The sequence below is a fragment of the Lagenorhynchus albirostris genome, chromosome 16 (genome assembly GCF_949774975.1).
Source record: "Lagenorhynchus albirostris chromosome 16, mLagAlb1.1, whole genome shotgun sequence".
Lineage (NCBI taxonomy): Eukaryota > Metazoa > Chordata > Mammalia > Artiodactyla > Delphinidae > Lagenorhynchus > Lagenorhynchus albirostris.
In genome coordinates, this window is record NC_083110.1 from 67,239,817 (window position 1) to 67,262,290 (window position 22,474).

The window sequence follows — 22,474 nt, forward strand, 5'->3', positions numbered from 1 at the left end:
CCGGCTTTTCTCCCCTGGTTCACACATCGGAGGGAGGAATCTTTTACCTTTTCTGTTCCTGGGGGGGCAGCTGCAAGGAATGTTATCAGTGTTGGGACTGGGCACGGGTCCAAACCTTGTCGGTGCCCGAGGTGCCCGAGCTGAAACTGAAGCTGAGCCCGAGACGGCAGAGCCTGCCACGGAGATTTGTCCTCGGCAGCCCGGGGCGTCAGCGACCCCAACAGCGGGGATGGTGCAAACCCCTTCAGGCAGGTCACACGGGTGCAGATCCCCGGAAGACTGCCATGCCATCCCAGATGACTGGGCTCCTCTGGGTTGGGGGCCGGCCTGGGGCTCTGTGGGTGCTGGAGGAAGCAGAGTCGGGGTGCCCCATCTTCAGTCACGTGCCCCAGGGAGAGTGGCTGTTCAGACAACTTGCTGTTAATAAATGGGGAAAGTGCCTTCCAGATGACGCGCTCGCTTATACACTCCTTAGATAAGAGGAGCCGATACCCATGTTATTCACGCTTGTAAGACTGGCAGTGGAAACTGAGAAGTTTTTATTTGCAGTGACTTGGTGGGAGCTCATAGCTTGGTTCTTGCCTTGATCTCTGGCTAGCTCTTGTTTCTTGTCTGCCTTTTTTTTTTTTTTTTTGCGGTACGCGGGCCTCTCACTGCTGTGGCCTCTCCCGCTGCGGAGCACAGGCTCCGGACGCGCAGGCTCAGCGGCCATGGCTCATGGGCCCAGCCACTCCGCGGCATGTGGGATCCTCCCGGACCGGGGCACGAACCTATGTCCCCTGCATCAGCAGGCAGACTCTCAACCACTGCGCCACCAGGGAAGCCCTCTTGTCTGCCTTTTGGGGCGAAGAGAAACAAGATGCAGGGTGCTTCCCTGCATACATCATGGTAATGATATGGGGGTTGGCACTGGGTCTGAGATGTTTCTGGCGTGTTAGATAAAAACGCGGAGACCAGGCTTCTCGAGGCGGCCTAATGAATTCAGGTGCTAAGTGCTGAGTGATGAACCTGGATGCTGAACTAGAGTCAGTACACCGCTCATGTCCACGAGGCCACCAGGATGCCGGAGACTGGCTGTGTTTCCATAGGGCAGAGCCGGGTGGCCTGGCGTGAGATGGGAGAGCGCGGCGCGCACCCACTGCACCTGGGTGGATCTCTGTGTCTTTCAAGCAGGTGTCTTTCCAGTCTAGAACTCGGACAGCAGGCAGAGTTCCTGGGCCCCCTTCCTGCTCGGGGTCTGTAGAGAAAGAACCATCGAGTTGTCATTGGGTGAGTGTCAACCCTGGAAACCTAGCTTTTGATGATCACGAGAGGGTTTGGATTTAAATGGGTCACAGGATGTTCTGGACTCTTCCCTGCGGAGCTGCTTCCCGCTCCCATTTTTATTCTTGCAAGCCTTTCCAACCTGTGGGCCTCGGCGTGAGTCACTTAGCCAGACTGCCGCCCATCCCCGTGGCCTGGATGGCTCCCAGCGGGAGTTGCTGGCATGGCGTCCAGAAAACAAACCACACCCCGGGAATGGTGATGCATCGCAGCGTTTCTCCGCTCTGGACAGGAGGCACCGGGGTCTTGAGATGGGTCTGGGGTTTGGCCCCCCTCCCTCTGGCACTGCTGTGACCTCTTGTGCTCGTGGCTGGTGAGCAGAGGAATGCTTTCCCGTGGCGGTTTCGAGCGCCGTCGGCAGGCTGACTAAATCCACCAGAGGTCCGCGAGGGTGTTGATGCTGCCCGTCTCTTGCTTGAGCACAAACATCCTCTGGGATCTCGTAGATCCTCAGACTCACTTTATGCAGAACCTTCTGGATTTATGAATTAGACTTGGGCTCCATTTTGTATTTTGTTCTTTGGATTCTTTCATTAAGGAGATCAGAGATAAAAATCTCATTGTTTTGCCGTCTGGCTACCAATAGACTCCCCCCACTCTGAAGAGGGAGTAGTTTGGGTTTTCTTGAGCGACTGGGGTATCTATTATAGATCAGCAGATTACTACAGCTCTGTGGTTTTAAAGAGACCAAAACATACTGGGGACCATGCCCACCCCGCCTTTAGACACATACTAATCTTGCTAGTACTGTCCCTTCATTTGTGAATGACAGTATTAGGGACGCTTAAAAGAGTTGCAGGGCACTATGGGACCTTGGCACACAGTTGAAGGCTACACACTAGTCACTGAGGAGGCTCATGGGGATGTTTACAGTATCATATTTTTCTGGGTTTCCGAAACTGATCGCTGTTGGAGGATTTGGATGAAGGTTGGCTGATTTTGTTGTTGCTGCCGGCTGCTGCTGTGATCTGGGTACCTTTTCAAGCTAGGGCCTCTGCATCCGTCCATGTCATAGGAGAATTTTCAGGCCAGTTATCTTTAACTCATTGGTTCTCAGCTGGGGTGGTTTTGCTCTCCAGGAGACGTTTGGCAACGTCTGGATGCATTTTTGGTTGTCGCAGCTGGGCAGGGGATGCTAGTGTCATCTAGTGGGTAGAGGCCAGAGGTACTGCTAGGGCAGCCTCCCCCCCACCCCCTCCGCATCACAGAGAATTATCAAAATGTCAGTAGGGCTGAGGTTGAGAAGTCCTGCTTTAACGTGAGTGTTTGAGCAACCATCCCTCTGTTATTCCTGAAACTAAAGAACAGTCTAAGGACTAAGAAAGAATATTTTAAAATGAATGACATCCCAATTTGCCAATGTGTGTTTTAAGTTGTCTTTTTTTTTGGTCAATGACTTTATGTACTTAAAAAATACCTTAGTGGTTTACTAGAGTATTTTTCAAAAAAAAAATAAAGAAAAAAAGAAATGGTTAAAACTACACAAACATGATGATTTAAAAGTTAGTAGCTTCTCATGCTTCCAAAAGTCTGTGATGCAGAGAAAAGCCCCTGTGAGCTGTGTTTTGTTTGCTGTGCTCCAGCAACGGGTTTTGATGGTCCCTGGTTAGTCGAATAGATGATGTGAAGTCGTCATATTTGCATTTGTCAAAACTCACTAGTTTCCCACTCACCTAATATTTTCTCTCCATCCCCCCCCCCTTTTTTTAAAAAAAATTTAAGTGCAAGACCCAACCAAATCATCTTGTTTCTCCTGGAATACTAAAATTTTTTTTTTTTTTTTTTAAGGTATAGCTCCAGATTACCTTCTAGAGTTCACATTCTGCTTTCTAAATCCTATTCTTAAAAGGAGCCGTACATATGATGTATGAACAGTACATCATAAATTTCATGGCTCCTCCATGACATTTCTGGGGAAGTAAATGAAAGGTGTAAATTAAGAAAAGCAAGTGTTTGTGGTTCCCACTTTAACCTTCTGTTATGTTAAATGGCTTTGTCGAAGAGGGCTGTCATTGCTTTTGAAAACTTGGGAAAATCCACAGCAAGCTGTGCTATTAGTTGCCTTTGGGACCGCAAGATGTTTGATGTGAAAATTATATGGCCACATCTAATTGGGTATATTTTCACCCCACCAGATACCAACTTGAGATGACTCCTCCTCCTGCCCTGCTTTTTTAGCTCAATTGTTTAACCTGAATTTCATGCTATTGAGAGTTGCATTCCAGTAATCCAAGTGCTATTTTTCAGTGTCTTTTGTTCAGTAGCATGTCTGCATGACTGAACCATATACATTTCTAGACATCTGGCAAGAGCTGGATATTAATCCCTCCCTGATTGGGGGAACGGTAAGACCTATGACTTCTCCATAATTCACACTCCTCCTTGTGCCCTGTGGAAACCTAGCCAGTCAGTGGAAAGAAAACAGAAGGTCTCTGGACCTCTGCTTCCTGTGAAATGGGAATGATAATTCTTATCCTGCCTGTTTCCCAGAGTTGTGTATTCGTTTCAAATAAAATGTGCTCAGAATTCAAATAGAAAGCAGTTAGAGATACGATAATGGTGGTTAGACCAACTGAAACTTCAGAATTTTTAAAAAATTAGTTTATTCACGTACTATGCAGTTCACCCATTTAAAGTGTACACGTTAATGATTTTTAGTATATTTGCAGAGTTGCAACCATCACCACAATCAAGTTTAGAACATTTTATCACCTCCAGAAGAAACTCCATACCCATTAGCTGTCACTCCCCATTTCCCCCAACTCATCCCCCATTCCCCATCTATTCTCTGTCTCTGTGGATTTGTCTGTTTTAGACATTTTGCGTATATGGAATCATACAATATGTGGTCTTTGGGGACTGGCTTCTTTCACTTAGCTTAGTGTTTTCAAGATTCATCCATGTTGTGGCGTCTGTCACTATTTCATTACTTTTTTTATAGCCAAATAATATTCCATTGTGTGGATAGATCACATTTTATTGATCCATTTATCAGTTGATGGTAAACTTCAGAATTTTAAAAATATTAATCTAGACCGTATTTAATTGTTGAAATTATCCCTTTCCTTTTTATCGGAAGTTAAGTGCTCTTATGATAAATACTGTTACAAGGCAAAGATTTCCAAGTCTGTGAGTGGTCTGCGTATTTGAAGACATACTTAACCTCCTCAGACTCTGCTTGGAACCAAACATTGGATAAAGATGACTTCAGAGTTTGGGTCTCCCGGAGGCACTGAATGCGTTTAATCTATGGAAGTAGTAACTATTGCTAGTAAGTTTTTCTGTATGTTGACCAAGGATTAAGATTTTATCTCCAGTGACTCACACTTGTTCCTGATAGCCGCTATCTCCTTTTTCTTTATTTTCTCCTCAGGTGGTAATGACTCAAATGGCATCCACCTAAGACTGTGATGAGAAGAGGTCTAGGGAGTCTGTTTGTTTTATATTTGGTTTGCTTTTTTGTTACTGCTTTGGTTTGTTAGTTTTACCTGTTGTAAATATTAAGAAGCCCAGATATGTTGACACTCTGGAGATAGGAAAATTCATCTTGTCCCGATTTGCTGCACTGGCTCGCGTCTGCACTGTGGTTGATTTGATGTGGCCGAAGGTGGAATTTCTCTGTTCAGGGTGGTGGGCCCAGCCTGGGTCAGCCGCTTGGTCATCAGTTCCGATCACTACCCTCCAGGACTGTCTTTGGCATTCATGTCCCTTAAGTACTTTGAGGGGAAACGTTTCAGGGCACACGTGAGTTTTTTTCTTTATTGGCTGCACATGTGAGCCATATGAAGATGATTTTCACTCCAAGAAACCTGAATAGTCTTTAAGAGAACTCTGAAAACTAGGTGTTCCCTCAGAGCCATCTCAGTGAGAATATGTGAGTGATTTTTCTGGGCCTGACTACACGTTAGCAGGGCCCATCCATTTAGTGGTGAGAAGAAATGGGAGCAGGATGGAGACTCCTTCAGCTTATGGGTGTACTGTCTCTGTTGCCTTCTACACACACACACACACACACACACACACACACACACACACACACACACACACACACACACACACACACAATTTAGGATTTTTTTTCTCTCTCAAGGTTCTCTTTATTAAAAATATAAGTATTCGGGGTAGAAGAATAGCCAACAACTTGGGTGGATGGGATAATTTGTCTCATCCCCTTATCTTTTATCCTGTGGCTCCGACTTTCCCTTTCAAGCTGAGAAACCCCGAATACCATAGTCCTGAGAGAATTCATCACCCCCGTCCAGGCAGGACCCGTTATGGTGTCCCAGGTGTGTGCCCAGTGACAATGGTGGCAGCCGCTCAAGTTATGAAATTAGCAATAGTGTGATTCGTTCTGGGGATGACAGCTGGGGGATGACTGTCATTCTGGAACCAGGGATGTTAGAGAATGGAGCTGGCAAGCCTCTCCCCAAATTCTCATGTACCTTCCCGTTCTGAATGAGATGGTGTCAAGAGTGGTCCTGCCTGTGGGCATCCTTTTTTTTTTTTCTGTGTGTTTTTTTGAATCTTATTTTTTTATACAGCAGGTTCTTATACATATTGGTGTATATATGTCAATCCCAATCTCCCAATTCATCCCCCCCTCCCCCTTCGCCACTTCCCCCCTTGGTGTCCATACGTTTGTTCTCTACATCTGTGTCCCTATTTCTGCCATGCAAACCGGTTCATCTGTACCATTTTTCTAGGTTCCACATATCGTCCATTGTTTTTGAATATTTATAACCTTATATCCTTGCAGTGTGAGTCCCTCTTTCATGATGTTTGGGGAGAACATTTTTTTCAAATTATTTCAATTCAGTAAGTTTTTACGCCATTAGTATAATGCATTTCAGCCAAAATGGTTTGTTTTTTCATAAACGCTGAGAAGGTTTAAATAACATTTTCTCGTCGGTTAGCCGTCATTTGCACAGTTATTGCACCATGAAGACCCTCTGGAGTTTGATGTTGTCAGGAAACATATTAGCAGAAAATAGTATGTTATTATCTAATGCTAATAATTGGTGAGTAGAAATGAGAAGAGAAGACATTTAATTGGGGCTCCTGTGGCTAACAAGATGTGAATTATAAAAACATTTCCAGGAGAAGTTCCAGGGTTTGACTAGAAACCTGTTATTTGCATTTTAAAACATTTGGTCCCCATTGATCCGAGAGGAGGGTGCTGTTGATCTCCGCTGCTTGCTTTTTCAGAGCAAAGTACTCTAAATTTCCTGAGTAGTAACTAGCTCCCCAGGCACACCTGGTCTCTGTGTTGTCTTTACAACCTCTCAGCTCCATTTCTGGGTGCTTTTTTTTTTTTTGTCGGCGATATGTTGGTTTTTAAAGAGAGGATTACCAAGTACACATCACCAATCCCAATCAGATTCTCTCCCCCTCTTGGTCCCTTGATTCTGCGCAGTGCTGTTCATGGCCCCCAGGGGCGTCATATAGACCCGCATCCCTTCCCGGAGGCTTTCCTGGGAGGAGGAGCTATCCTTTGGCAAAAATCTCATTAACAGCACGATATTACATTTATTTATTAGCTGGATTCACAGTGGACCTGAGCTTCTGCCTCCAATTCTTCCATAGGGGTCCTCTGCTCACACGTGTGAATCAGCTCCTGTTCTCTCAAAGTAATGGATGAGCATGGTTTTTCATGAGCTTGTTGGCATTTTGCTTGTCTGGAAAGATTACACTGTTAATCTCTCAGTTCCATATGCAAATAATGGAGATGGAGGTTGCAGGGAAAAGCTTCACTTTTCTACCTGCTTGAGGTCACCATGGAACCTCATCACTGTCTGAGGAAACGGATGGGAAAGATGCACTGGTGCTCTGCTAGTGTATGGGTGTCCAAGGAATGAGGTTGGCCGTAGAAAGGATTTCATTTAGTGTTCCAGCGATGTCTATTAGAACTTCATTTATTTTTTGCATGCCTTAGCTAAATTCCCAATATTAAGGTTAGCTATTTCACATTATCACCATCCCAGAAAGCCTTGCCTTCACTTAGTCAATTAATTTAGTTAATTTGACATAACTAATAATTTAGTCAATTAAGTCAGTTAATTTAGTGTTGATGTCAGCTAAAAAATAAAAGCATGTCCTTTATTCAAAATTACTCAAGTAACTTTTTTTAAAACTTTATCCCCAGTTCTTCAAAAGATATTTTATATGACTTTTCCTTCATTGTTTATACCATAATTAAAAAGTATGTTTTATTTTCAACTTCTTGAGAAGTATTATTTTCCCCTAGAAAACAAAAGTTGGCAACATTTTCTTTAAACTAATAAACACCTTTTGAAATGATGCTACAAATTCCCGTTTGTTATACCTTATTGCTAAAATATTTTTCCTTGGCCATGTAGATATTTTATCTGGTAAAAGAAAGCCTTTTCTCCTTGAATATAACTTTCTTCAGTAAATATCGCCTCTTATGTAATGGCCACGTCTAGATATCCAGGCACGTTGGATTTGTACTGAGGGCGATTGGAGGACTTGATTGTATCCCCTGCCTCTACGTTTTGCTCGCCCTGCAGCACTGGAGCACGCTGGAGGGTGAGCAGGGCCCTCACAAGTCATCTAGCAGCTAGCACCCTCACGTGACTTGACAGACTGAGCCCCAGAAGTACAGGACGCACAGCTAGTTGGTGGGAAGTGGCAGTGACAGTGAGGCCCCACATCTGTCTCTCCGCTGAGACTGAGGAAGAGGTGAACTGTGCTTTGCAAAAAGCTAGGCTAAGGGTTGACCTAACATCGGCTCCTTTTGTGTTCATTCTGTTTGGATCCTGGTCTCTCTCTCACTAAGATGAGGTCCTCAATGGCCAAGGCAGACTTTATTTCTACATCCCTTGAGTGTAGGGGTGATGATTACGTTTCACCACATGCCAGCTCTGAGCAGGGTGGCCAGGTGATATTGACACGGGTAAGGGAAGAGGGAGCTACCGTAGGTGAGCCGGGTACTTGCCATTCCTGACTGCAGGCCACTGTCTTCCATATTGGAGGATACCCGCCTATCTCTGTATGCACACAGGTGTTCAGTGTGTACACACACACGCACCACACATAGACTCTCACACCTTGTCACTCACACACACTCACATTTTGGAAAAATAATCATGAAAAATAATGTTGCACACATTTGCCACGTCTGTGATGGTATCCTGTTTTGGGGAAAAACTGGCTTCACCTTTAATGACAAAAATGGTAGCTTGCCTGGAGCCGTGATGCCAGTTTTTTTGCATCTGTGTTGTTTGGCAAGATCTTTCAAACGTAAGTAGTTCCCACCAGAGTTAACTTACCTTCAGAGGTGGTAATTATTGATGGACTCAAAGCTAGATCAGCATGACCTGTAGACCTGAAATCTCTTTTCGAGGTTATGTACGTGTGTGTGGGCTCTGGTTGGTTGGTTGGATGGATGGCTGGCTGCCTGCTGTTGCTTATTTGTTTTTGGTGTCCTTGTTTGTACACACATGTGCGTGTGTATGTGAGTAAATGATAAAGAGATAAGAGGTTTTTGCCCTCCCTCCAATTTTTAAAGAATTGTCATTTTACCAGTTTGCTTCTTTAGTGGAAGGGCACTTGCCCACGTCCTTCTCTCAAATGGATTTCTTGTCCCTTCGAAGATGCTGCAGTTTCAAAATAAAACTCGTCCATGTTATGCATAGAACCCCTATCTCCTAGTTTTTAAAACCTGGGTTTTGGTTTGTTCTTTTCTAGCTGTGTCGTCCTGGGTAGGTCCTAGTTTTATGCCTAGACTTAGAGATTTTAAAAAATCATAAGGAATTCAATTCCATGATTTCTAAGACCCATTCCATTTCACAATTCTGATATCTTTGAGAGACCCACAAATAATCCTTTCCCTCTTGCTTGGGGGGAGAAAACATATAAAAACACAACCCCAAATATATTAGGGTTCTCCATAGAAACAGAACCAATAGGAGATAGATAGACAGACAGACAGACAAGTAGAAAAAGAGACTGATGGTCAGGAACTGGCTCATGCAGTTAGGAAGACCAACGAGCCCGTAGAACTGCAGCTGGTGAGCTGGAGACCCAGGAGAGTTTATGGTGTAGCTGTAGTTGAAGTCTGAGAGAATCAAACGAGCTGATGGTATTAGTTCTGGTCCAAAGGCTGGTGGGCTTGAGACCCAGAAAGAGCCTATGTCTTAGTCCAATTCCGAAGGTAGGAAAAAAAAAAAAAAACCCCCAGTGTCCCAGCTCAAAGGCAGTTGGGCAGGCAGAGTTCTCCCTTATTTGGGGGAGGAACAGCCTTTTGTTCCCATTCAGGCCTTCAACAGATTGGATGAGGCCCACCCACATTCGTAAGGGCATTCAGTTTTACTCATTCTACCAATTTTAACTCATCCAAAACACGGAAATGCTCAGAATAATGTTTGACCAAATATCTGGGCACCCCATGGCCCAGTCAAGTTGACATATAAAGTTAACAATCACACCAAACTTTACTGAAACAAAATTGAAAGCTTTTGCCTTTTCTTCCTGCCCTAAGAGGTGGGTTTAGAATTCTCCCAACAGCTCTTGGCTGTTGGCCAAATTTGGTCAGAATAACAAATTTCATAGAAAATCTTTATTTCTGGAGGCTTTAGTATATTTAAGGGTTTTGGTTTTTAAATGCTTTTCAGCTCCTCCTATATTCTTTTCTTTTGTGTTTATTTTTCCTGGCAGAGCAATTTGTACTTTCTGGCTCGTTGGTTTCCATTCTGTTGCATTAACATTTGAATATTGCCCAGCCACCTGTTGAAGGCGGCTATAAGCTCATAAAGAAACCAAATAGTAGAATATTCAACTAATGCTCTAACTTCTTAGTGGTACACCTTGATCTGCTCCATGCGGCCACGTCCAGAACTGGTCAACACCCCATGTCCTCAGGGGTCAAGCCATCAGAGAAGATGAAACCTGCCATGTCTGTCTTGACATGGTACAGCCTCAACTTCTGGAGACCACATCTTAATAGAGTCAGTCAGTGTAGCTGGTGGCTTCAGAGGCACTAGAGGAGGAGGGCCGAGTGACAGTTCTAGCAGGTGTGTGGTTTCTCAAGGCTACCACCCCCATCCCAGAGACTGGCCACAAGCCACGTTCATTCTTATTTTGAAAAGTACTAGACACTTACTCCAATATATTGCCTTGTAATAATCCCCGCATCATGCCTGGAGCATGAAACTTGTGAGGCCTTCATTTACTTTTCCTGGAGCGTCTCCAGTTTTTTCCACGTTACTGCTTGATGTGTGGATGGACGATTATCGAGGTCATTCTAAGGCAACTAGAATTCTCCGGTCAGGGTGCCCTTCTCTCTCCTCAAGCCCAGCCCAAACTGGCCTAAGGAAAATGAGTGTATTGACCCATAATTGAAAAGTATACAGGTAGCGTGGCTGGATCCGGGGGCCCATATACCAGGACATCACTTCCTTCCAGCCCTTGACTCTGCTCTCCTCCAGGTTGACTTCATTGCACGGAAGCAGGTTTGAGTCCAGAGAGACTTTATCTTCCCCACAATTCTGAATCGGTGGCTGGGTAAGGGGGTGTGATGTGCTGAGCGCCTTTGGACTGAGTACACTTACCCCTCCGTGCAGGTCGGGGTAGGGTCCACTCTACCCAGACTATATGGCTTGAGAGTGAGGGTGGTACCTGCTGTGTAATTCAGGGCGCTGTTACCAGAAAAAGCATGAATAGATGCTGAGCAGAAAACTTGGCAGACATCTGCCTTCATAATCTTTAGGATGTGTCGAAGAGTCTTAGATCTGTTAGGGAAAGGCTCAACTAGAGTTTTGTCGTGGAACAAAAGGATTTGGTATTTGTATATACATTTGGATCTGTTTATAAGACATCTTATAGCCCCCAGATTTTTTTTGGGGGGGTTTTTTTTTTTTTTTTTTTGCGATACGCAGGCCTCTCACTGCTGTGGCCTCCCCCGTTGCGGAGCACAGGCTCCGGACGCACAGGCTCAGCGGCCATGGCTCACGGGCCCAGCCGCTCCGCGGCACGTGGGATCCTCCCGGACCGGGGCACGAACCCGCGTCCCCTGCATCGGCAGGCGGACTCTCAACCACTGCGCCACCAGGGAAGCCCTAGCCCCCAGATTTGAATTGGCTTATAAGACCTCATATTATGTAAAAAGATTAGAAATGAATAATTAAGGAAATTAGAATAAAGAGCAAAGCAGGGTAGACCCCTAGGATAAGATGGGGGTAAGGTTAATCTCACACATTTCAAAGCTGGTAGATCCTACAGTATTGGTAGGCGTGACCTGCAGATTTGGCTCTGAGGTTCCCAGGAATGGAAGAGTATCTAGATCCTATACAGAGGCGTGCGTGTGTGTGTGTGCACGTGCGTGCCCATGAGCATAACAAGCCTGTGTGCAAGCCCCTGTGGGAGTACAGGCCCTAAGGAAAGGCCATGGGAAGATAATAAAGAGAATGTGGTCTGTGGTAACCTTAGATACATTTCTTTTACAAAGTCCTGGGGTGCTTGCCCTCGGGAACCTTGCCTCTTTGCTCTCAGCATTGTGTTAGGAAACAAAATAAGCAGACAAGGATTGAAACCCCCATATTGCTGGGTTCCCTTCAGGAACAATTGGAGGGCTAAACCATGGCCCCTTTGGTGGGAGGCAGTTAAGGTGAGTCACGGCTGCGACAAGGCAGAATAGGAGGACCTTGGTTGTCAAGCTGGGCTAATCTTGAAAATGGACTCATGATTGCCCAGTGACTCACATTCCTGTTTACAAACGAGCCCCGTGGAGAAATGCAGAGTGGGAGGCTCTGCTTCCTGGGTGGAGACCAGAGACCTCCAGGGATGGGCAACCAGTGCTTCCTCTGGGGCTTCGGCTGCCCTTCCTGGGAGCAGAGCTTGGGGCTCCAGGCAGTGGTGACTTTAAAAGTCCAGCCTCGGGGACAGTTGCAAGCAGCAAGGGCCCTAGAGTAGCACCAGTTTGCAGGAGATGTGGCTTCTTCTCAATTTGGGTATTCACATGGCTTTCGGCTGGTTTTAATCCACCTGGATAAGCCCCCACCTCCCCCATCGGAGGACCAGGTTATATGGGAACCATGTAAGTTATTCTGGAGACGTGGCTGCTGTTCTGTAGATCTGCCCGTATTTCCATTGCTTCCCTAACTCCTAGAGTCTTTGGTACCCACTATGCTCAGCCTGCTATTCAGTGAATAGCAGGACATAAGATAGCAGATATTGTGCTCAATCTCATGTTCTTAATCCTGAATTCTATTATGTGGGATTAAAAAGGGTGAAAAATTTGTTCATGGGCTTTTCCTTCACAAAAAACTTTTTAAAAACTAGAGTGGAGAAGTTTTTAAACTTCTTACAAGGCAGATAAACTTCATTGTAAAGGAAGACATAATCCTTTGCAATGAACACAAAAGGCATAGATCTTTTCTTTCTTTTTTTTTTTAAAGGCGATTAGAATGATATTTCCTTGTTGTGAAATAGCCCTTCTTGGACCCCACGTCGCTCTTAACACCCCTCAATTCTCTACCCCATTTACAGAGCAATAGTCAACATCTGGACAGGCAAATGCATCCACATAGCACCACCATGAGTTGACTGAGACCTGGTCCAGGTCCCCCCCCTCCCTCGCCATTTACTAGCTGTGTGACCTTGGGCATGCTCCTTAACGTCTCTGAGTCAGTTTCCTTGTCTGTAAAATGGGCACGACAGTAGTACCTACCTCACAGGGTGGTTGTGAGGAATAGCGGAATAATATGAACATTCCTGTCCAGAACCCCAGAGAAGCAGCGCTCATCGTAGGGCTCCAGCTGGGTTGAAGTGCAGTAGAGCACGTACTTCCTGAGCCCTCAGGGTGTGAGCTGCCAGATCTTTCAAGGGGTCCAGATATGTCAGTGTAGTTGCTGCTCTCAAAAAGACGGCAGCCTGGCAGAGGGAAAGGTATTAAGACAGCTCCCCAGACAGCTCTAGCATTGCGTGGAACCCTATACAATTGCAGTTTTGTAGGGTAGAAATAGCAGCAATATCAACATGGTTTAAACTAATGGAAGATTCAGTAAGGTAAGTTGAGAGAGAGAAAATGCTAGCCAGCGGGCTTCTCAGAGGAAAGAGTGGCGTGTCCCTAGGGGGAACGATGGTCAAGGGTGGGCTCAGCGGGAAGGGATGCATCAGAAAGGCTGCTAAGAGGAGGTTGTGTTGAAGATGTCGCTGGCCAGCAGGGAGGTGGAAGAGTTCTGGGTTCGTGCGGGGAACCATGATCCTCCCCGCTTGGAGTTTGGAGAGAAGCGGGGGTAGGACAGGAAGTCAGGCTGGGGGCCGTGAATGCCTTGCTGACTGCACCCCGCCTCCCTCCCGAGCCTCACTCTGTTCCCCTTTCTTCCTGGCAGCAGTGCCCCCTCCCTTGCTGCACTCAGGGACATGACTGTCAGCACTTCTACCCCCCCTCAGACTTCACTGTCAGCACTCAAGTCTTCAGGGACATGAAAAGGAGCCATTCCTTACAAAAGGTTGGGGAGCCCTGGTGTTTGGAGGTAGGTCTCGGAGCAGAATGACGGTATGAGATGAGCGGACTCTGAACTGAAACCGCCCATCCAAAGTTTACCTCCCGCTAGGGCAGTGCCCACCGCCGTGGTCCCCAGTTCCCGTCACATCGCTGTCACTTCGGGTGCCATGATGTCTGGGTGTGCTGACCACGGATAGGTTTATCATAGCCATAAAAATGCCAGCTTACCAGGACAGGGTATAGAGGGAGGTGGTCCCGCGAACCCGAGGCGCTGGGCTCCCAGTTAAAGCCACGTGGTCCGGTGTCCCGCGGAGCTTCCGTGAGAATGATGAGCAACACGTTATCCCATTAAACTTGACCCCCAGGAAACAATTTCCTGGGACTCTTCAGAGCTTCCAGTGGAAGAGAAGTTATCACCTGAACTTTGTCTTTGTTCTTTAGAACTTACAGATTTTCTTTTAGAATTCAAGGTGCTGGGCAACGCCCGCCCTTCTGCAGTGGTATCTTCCTGAGGCAGCCCGTGAATGGCTTTGCTGGCAGATGTCACTCTCCAAGGACAGGAAGCGCGTTGTTAATTTCCTTTAAATAATTCAATACGATGTCAATACCCCACACTGCTCGGTGCTTGAGAGTGACAGTTCTCTTCAAATTTGTAGTCCCAAAGAATAAAGAACATCTAGAACATGCTTTCATCTTCAGAAAAGCACAAGTCAATGCAGATAAATTGTAAGGTAACTCTTTAGACTTAAAGAGTGAATGCTTGAGTACTAATGCTAGCTTTTAAGTTTTTTTAGAAAGAAAAGTGAATATTTAAGAGGCAATTAGTAAAGCCTCTGTCTTTGAAAAATACTTATTGTATCCCTACTGTGCGCTGGCTGCTGGGCTGCGTGTTAGGGCTGCAGGGACAGAACACAGCAGAGGCCTAGAATCGCAGGTAACGTGTACGTGCGTCTTGCCTTTGGAGAGGGAAAAGGCGGGTGAAATCATCTTTAAAAGCTTGTTCTGATCTAAAAAGTGGTAAATAGCCCTATGAGAGAACTAGAGACACAAAGAGAAACAAGTAGAAAAAAATATAAACACCCACGTTCTTTTTTACCTAGTTATAATCTCTTAATGTTTGGATGCAGTTCTTTCTTGTCATTCATGAGTCTAAAGTTAAAAATGTTTCGTAAAATTGGAATGGTACCTTACAGAGTTTTGTATTTTTCTTTTCACTGGGTTGCTCTTATACACCATAATGCGTTTTAATTCTGGTTAGTAACTTCACGCGTGGGTGTCTTGTGGAAATCTTCCTGTCTGATTGTTCCCCTCTGGCCAGATGTGACTGAAACTGAGGATGTAGTCTAGGGTCTTTTGACACCACATGCTCCTTCCCCTCTTCTGATGAGGACTGTGCCCGGATTACACGTGTCCCGTGCATGTGTACGGCCGTGTCTTTAACTGGCCTGGGTTGGATAGAGCTGTTGCACTTCTTTGCAGCAGCCCTGACCCGAAGGAAGCTTTTTCTCAGCAGCCACTCCTTGGTCTGGCTTTTAATAAGAGTCTCTGTTCATTCTGACTGTGGACGATAAGGCCATACCGATCATAGTTATTCCTCCACCAGGGCCTGGCAAATGGTAACTCATTAATCTTTGGTCAGAGTTATGAGGTAGATAAAAGAGAACCAGGCACCCATTCTGCGTTGAGGAAAATGAAACAGAAAGTCGGGGTTTCTTCCTTATAACTCAAGATCCACAGGCGCTGATTAGATCCCCGGCGCCAGTGACTACGCTCGTTTCTCAAGCTTTGCCCTCAGGACAGGGAAGCATCTCTTGGGGAAGTGCTAATACACCCAGCTTCCAGAATTGGGTCTAAATCCCTAAGTTGTGAATAGACCAGACACAGAGACACCACCACTCGGGCTGTGTGACCTCGGGCAAGTTACCCAAGTGCTCTGTGCTTCAGTCTCCCCAAGATGACATGTGAGCTGTTGTGAGCATCAGTGGAGTTGAGGATATAAAGCGGAGGCTTGGCTTGGCCAGAGGTGCTGGCGTGCTCGGTCTGGCGCAGACACCCAGCAGGATTCTGGAGGCATCGCACACTGGTAGTGTGTCCGTGTGATGGGCTGGCCTCTGCTGGGGGGGGCGGTATCTCAGTCGTGCTGCATGCTTTCCACGCACAGCTTAGGTGTGTTCGAGATGGTTCTGGGTAGCATAGTGGAAACCTTGCATGACCGGAGTCAGAACTAGGTTTGAGTCCAGCGTTCTCCCACCTCTGCCGTCAAGATGCTTCATCCCTCTGTGATGGGTCCCTGTGTCTGTTAAAAGGGAATGGTAGGGGAATCCCTGCCCAGCCTGCTTCACTGGGCACCTATCAGGATCCCTTGAAATACTGATCAAAGAGACTTTTAATACAGTGCTTCCTACGGCCCAGGCACTTCCGTAAGCGATTTGTGTATATTAACTCGTCAAAACCTGACAACACCCCTAAGAGGAAGGTGCTGTGATTATTGCCATTTTGCAAATGAGCCACAGAGAGGTTAGGTAACTTGCTTAAGATCACAAAGGGGTGGAGCTCTAAAACTGCTGTTAATGAAAGACCCTGGCAAAATAGCCCATGGTTTGGAGCCTTCTCCACCAATCATCTTCCACCTGCTAAAGGAGATTGGGTTAGGTCCTGTTCAACGCCCAGCCATCTCAGGAGCTGGGAGGAAACTTCTGGTTCAGGACATGCAGAGTCCAGTTTTTGCTTTTCAGGTACCATATCTAGAATACTTTCTACCCCATCCATACTTAACCTTCATTGTCCCTGCTCTCTCTTCCCTGTGATTTGGCTTGATTCTAACCCTTTAGAATCAAGGCTGTCTCCTCTAGGGAATTAAGGTTGGTAGACCAGTTGATTGATTAACTATGACTAAGAAAGTCAACGTCCACCTGGGCAGGCATGAGTCACTTCTTTCTAGTTAGCTATTCATGGCCATTTTAAAGCTCACCACACAAAGTCATTACACTGAGGCTATTACCATGTTTAATAGTGACAATAATAGGGCGTGACCCATGGCATAAATGCATTCAGATAAGAAAGAAAGAGTTTTTTTCCTGTAATTGCTTAGTCAATACCATTTTTACGGAAATGCTTGCAAACAAACTTTTAAAAGGTTCTTTGTTCAGATCCTTCTCTTATTCCTTGTCTTGAAGGGCTTCTCTGAACTCTTCCTGGTCAGTGGCTGGGGGTTAGGAAGACGATACCCTCTGTCCCTTCTGATAGTTTGGTTGACCTACCTTTTTGCTAGGTTTGAGCCTAATTTTGTTTCTTCTTTAGGGGTATGTGAGTGAGTGAGTGTGTGTGTGTGTGTGTGTGTGTGTGTGTGTGTGTGTTGTGTGTGTGTGAATTCAGGAGGGGGCACATTATTGCTGGTACTTGCTTATTAACTTCTCAAGTTAGGCATTTAAGGAAAAAAAAAAAAAGGTTTCAGCTAACTTTGCAAAGCCAGTCACATAGACAGGGAGTTAACCATTTTGGTGAGAGGAAATGAAACTTTTCTTAGGTTTATTAGACCACATCCTATAAATCTGTGGCTTATTATGTGTCTGGTTTCTAAAAAGCATGGCATCATGGCCAAAGTTTTATTTTTGCTTATTAGTCATTGAAACAAATATAGATATTGCTTCACTTCCTTAGTTAGTACTATGTTTTTCAATATGTTTTGTTGGAAAATCTGGATTTACACAACAAAGTACATTAGAAAGGGGAAGTATTTGCTTTATAAATCTCTGCATTATAACTTTGGATTACCAAGCATTCAGTTAAGCTAAAATGTTTAATTCACCCTCCCTCTCCTGATTACATAGAGAAGCAGGATGAGAAAACAGTAAAAATATTTCTCAAAGGCAGAGTTAACATTTTGACATACTTCCTTCCAGTCTTTTAAAGGATGTGTTTTAAAAAAATCATAGGTGGGCTCCTATCATATATGTAATTATTTTCTGTCTGTCTCACATCTCTTGTAATAGAAGCCCTTTCCTGCGTATCCTGTGAAGGCTCTTGGTAAACTTCTAGTGGTGTCCATTCCAGAACTGGGTACCTCTCAATATGCTCAGTCATTGCCCCAGTGCAAACACACTGTTTCTGAAGTTCCACTATTACAGTCTGGTTGCCTCTCATGTGGGAGAGAGTGTGAGTTGAAAATAACAAAGACAGAATAGAATGACTTTGGACATTCCATAATGTCCCCATGATATATATGAGCCATGGCTTAGCACGCACAGCCCCGATCATTCTGAGCGAGTGATCCAGCAAATTCACCCCCTCCCTAAATTCCTTCTCAGGGTGGGATGGCTGATGGGACCACTCATATTATTTTGCAGAGCTTCTCCTTTTTCTGTGTGCAAAGCTTCTTTGTTGAATTCTTCTGGGTTAAATGGGCACGTGAATTTCCTCTGCCGAATTACGGCCCCAGTAGTATAGGTGGGCACTGCAGTGCCTAGCTTGGAATTTCTGGCACCTCAAAGAAGCCACACTCCCAGGTGAAATGGTGTTGTTTCCCCCGCTGCTTGTCACAGCCCCCTACGGGATGGACACAGCTTGGCCACAGCTTGCACAGGGCTTCCCACCAGGGACACAGGCCCAGAGAGGGAGAGGATCATTCTGGGCCCTATTTCCCAAGCTGACCATTCCTTGGACTAAAGGCTGTGAACACTGTTCTTTTCACTTCTTACACTTTTCTCCGCCCCGGGAGGTTGGTATACAGAGTAGGAAGCAGGGTGCGTGGACGTCTTCTAAGGACCCCATCCCTTGGATGGTGGGAGTGGTTTCCGGCCCTGCATCCAGGCTCTGGGGTCACCTGACATCCGCTCGGACACCACAGACTCGATCACGGCTCTTATCTCTGTGGCTGCCTCTCTTTTCCCCCTTCTTTGTGAGTCACATGTTTTCTTTGCATCTCATATGACAAAGGTCATTAATAGAGAAGACTCTGGGCCCTCCGTGCAGGACATCTTGTCATCCACACAGTTTATTGTTTTGGATCCTCCCCTTTTGGAATTCTGTGAGGTGACAGATCAGTTTTTTTTTTTTTTTTTTTGCGGTACGCGGGCCTCTCACTGTTGTGGCCTCTCCCGTTGCGGAGCACAGGCTCCGGACGCGCAGGCTCAGCAGCCACGGCTCACGGGCCCAGCCGCTCCGCAGCATGTGGGATCCTCCCGGACCGGGGCACGAACCCGTGTCCCCTGCATCAACAGGCAGACGCTCAACCACTGCGCCACCAGGGAAGCCCTCACAGATCAGTTTTTAATGGGCTACACTGTGTCAGGGGAGAGTTTAAATTAACCTTCAGGCTTTTTATACCTTAGGGGCCCCTCAAATCATAATACATGGTCAGTAGTTGAAGAGAGGTCATAGATGCTTTTTACTCACAGTTTTGACATTATCTATCAAGTCTGTCTGTCTCTCCATGTTGTGATACCTTTGTTTCTCAGAGTACCTTCCTATGATCAGTCTTTTTAATGATGTCAGTGAGGTCGATGTTTGGAATTTGGGAACAGAGATGAAGCACATTTCAGCCCAGATTCTGGAACTTTAATTTACTCATTTTTATTAAAGGCACTTGTCAGGTGAGCGAAGTGGAGGATCTTAGTTTTTATCCTTCTCTGTCAGGCCAGTCCTCTGTGCCTTATTCAGAGGTATTGCACTAGTTGCTGCTCGTTTAGCAAGAGATGATTCTAGGAGCTACCTCATCTTTTATCCTTTATTCCACACTTTCCCAGCTTTTCCCATCACATCTCTGAAAGTTCATGTCACGCCTGTTTGCATGAAAGAAATGTAGTAGTTACCAAAACATGTTTTTGGTGTGGTCTGGGGAGCTAAGTGGGAGAAGTGGACTCATCTTCCCTGATGAGGCCAGGTTCAAGTTTTCCTTGGACTGTCCTTTCCCAATCCGTGGTGGCCTCCTCTGCTTGAGCTGAAGGTGAGGAAGGAGGTGGCCTTTGTACAGCCAGGGAGTTCTAAACCCTTTGTGCGCGACCTCCCGGTGTGTGCGCGCGCTCCTCCGTGGGCATTGTGTCTCCCAGGCCTCACCGCCCAGAGCCTGCTCACAGCTGGCTGTGTTTTTCTCTGAGAAGGTCTAAATAACAGGCCTGTTTGTGCTCAGAGTGAAAGTTTCTGTTTTGGAAAAGCCAGTTCCTTCTGACAAGGGAGGGCGGGGACAAGGAAGGAACTAAAGACGCCAGAGAAAGAAGAAGTGAGAGTCGAGGGAGGTGGGGAGGCAGGGGGTGGCCGAGGGACGCGCTGCTCCGCTCGCCTCATTTCCCAGCCCCACCTGTCACTTGGTCTGCCCAGCTTCGCCGGAGCCCCTGTGTCGCAGCCCCAGGTCCCGGCGGGGGCCTCTTGCTGCTTTGAAAAGCAGAGCTGGCAGGAGATGGTGTTGGGCTGGGCACGATGTAAGGGGCCGGGGTCAGAGGGAGCATGGAAGAGCTCAATCACTGCGTGCTCAGCCTGGCTCCTGCCCTCTGGGTTTCTGGCATGCCTGGTGTTTCTCCAGCAGCCAGTGTGGCAGGGGAGAGATCCTCTCCTCCTGGGGAAAGGAGAAGCCCCTCCGCCAGGGAGTAGAAGAAACGTGGAATCATCCAGACGGAGATCCAGTTCGCGGCTCTGCCCCATGGACAAGTTTCTCTCCTCCTGCCTCCTTTATAAGAACCCAGGAGAAAGATGGGTGGAGGCGAGAGGCAGGGCAAGCTTGCTGATGGGGCTTTTACTGGCTTCAGCAATTCGGGCAGTTCCTGAAGGGAAGGTGGGGCATTTCTGTGCCTGGCGGGGCAGGAACAGCAGTGTCTGGGCACGGGCTCACTGCTGTCAGGATGCAGGGATATGTGCGCTTCTAAAGGGACTCGGACATTTGTTTGTCCTTGGCCCTGTCCTGCTGGGGACAGCAGAGTGGACTCGAATCAGGCTCCTGGGGGCCTTTCCTCCCTGCAGTCTTGGTTTGGTGGGGTCACCTGCAGCTGTGCATTTTTTGAAGTTGCACTTACTGAATATACTTCTGTGTCCCAGATTTTAGGTCTGAGGAGCAGGTTTCTTTGGAGATGTGGGATTTTGAAAGTTTATATTTGAAAATATACAACAGTATTGGCTTTTTCTTTTGGTCTGCAGTTCTGTGAATTTTAGCATCCGTTCGTATTATCACCACCACAGTCAGAACAGCTTCATCACCTCACACACACTCCCGTGCTACCCTTTTATGGTTACAAGAGATGTAGGTTTTATTTTTTTATTTTTATCATTTTTACCCTTCGAAAGGTATCTTTGGCCTGATTCATCTCTTTCATTCAGAGGGTCATTTTTCATTGTTGATTATAAGTCTCTGCTCTGCTCTCCACGCCTTCTCCAGCAAAAGAGATGTAACCAGAGTGCCTGGCTAGTCAGCCTGTTAGTTACTGACAAGTGTTGTTTGGCTTTTGTCTGTTTTTTGTACTGGCTGTCCTTGCCCCACACACCTAGGATGCTTTGGGCCACTTGGTGGATTTAGGAGAACTCGGGCTAATTCTGACAGTGGCCAAAGACAAATCTAATTAGCGAGGGAAATGTTCTTGCTAACCATGTAGGCAGCATTGTGAAGGGAAACGACTTCTGGAGTATTCTGCTTTGAATTATCTATATTATTCCTTCCCAGATGTCAGGACAGATGATCACGGTTTGGGCATAACGTGTAAGATGAAGACGCTGCATCACCTGCAGATCTGTTGACCCAACGTGGTTCTCCCCAGCTGTCCTCACTTGTCCCATTACTTAGGTGAAGCCAGGAATTGAGGTGCTTCCATGATTATCTGTGCATCTCTACCCAGGTTCTGGAACAAGCTGGTCCGATCACAGGAAGGCCAGAGCTGTGTCTCACCTGCTGCGGTCAGGGCTTTTGCTTTCTTAGGGAAAAGTGAACTGCAGGGACGTTTGTGTGCTGTGATCCTGTGTGTGTGTGTGCTTGTCCTCCTCCTGGGAAACGAGGAGAGGTGACCTCAGATGTCCCCAGCTCAGAACGTCACACTTGACTGAACAGTTGATGATGCCTCTGCTGTGGATTTTGCTGGGGAAGGTGGCAACAATCGCACACATGTAGAATCTGGTGTAATCTGATTCCTGCCTTTGTAATTACTTGGAGATTTGCCATTGCAGCCAGTTGAGAAGTGGGAACGGTGACCCAGAGCAGAAAGCAGAAATTATAGGGGTGGAAAGGGGAGGTAACATCTAGAAACACAGTCGTAGCTCTCCTTCTGGCTTTCTGGAATCGAAACTCGCTTTAGAATCAGGAAAAAGAATTAGAACTGCCTTCTACGAAAGTCACCCCCACTTCCCTGTCTGTATCCCCTCTCCCTGCCTTTCTCTCTTGCCAGGCTGAAGGAATCTCTCGAAATGTGATAGGGTCAGAGCATCCATGGGTTAGCTGAGAGGAGGGAGTTCTGCTGATAAGAAACTACTGTAGTCTGGCAACAGGTTTCTGTAGAAGAATGTCCTCCAGGTGGAGGAAAAATGGTTCTCATTTTAAAAAAATCACACACGAAACCAGGTAACGTGAGCATGGGTGCCTAGGCAAAACGAGAGGAGCAGAACAGCTCAGAAACAAGCTGCTTCTCTGCATCATGATTGACGTGCTAGGGGTGCTGTGGAAAGCCAGGGCTGGCATGATTTTCCCAAGTGGAGCAAGTGTAAACCATGGGG

At 46.4% G+C, this 22,474-nt stretch overlaps 1 protein-coding gene across 23 annotated transcripts in view; it reads left to right on the forward strand.

Annotated features, from left to right (window-relative positions):
* The window catches only part of TCF7L2 (transcription factor 7 like 2), a 197,061-nt gene that overhangs the window by 110,338 nt on the left and 64,249 nt on the right, over window positions 1-22,474 (forward strand). For 9 of the 23 annotated variants that reach the window (XM_060125476.1, XM_060125471.1, XM_060125475.1 and 6 more), the window contains exon 5: window positions 13,674-13,817. The exons of the other annotated variants lie outside the window; for them this stretch is intronic. In XM_060125476.1, coding sequence (XP_059981459.1) covers window positions 13,674-13,817 — 144 coding nt within the window. The remainder of the gene's footprint in view (window positions 1-13,673; window positions 13,818-22,474) is intronic. 23 annotated transcript variants of the gene reach the window in all.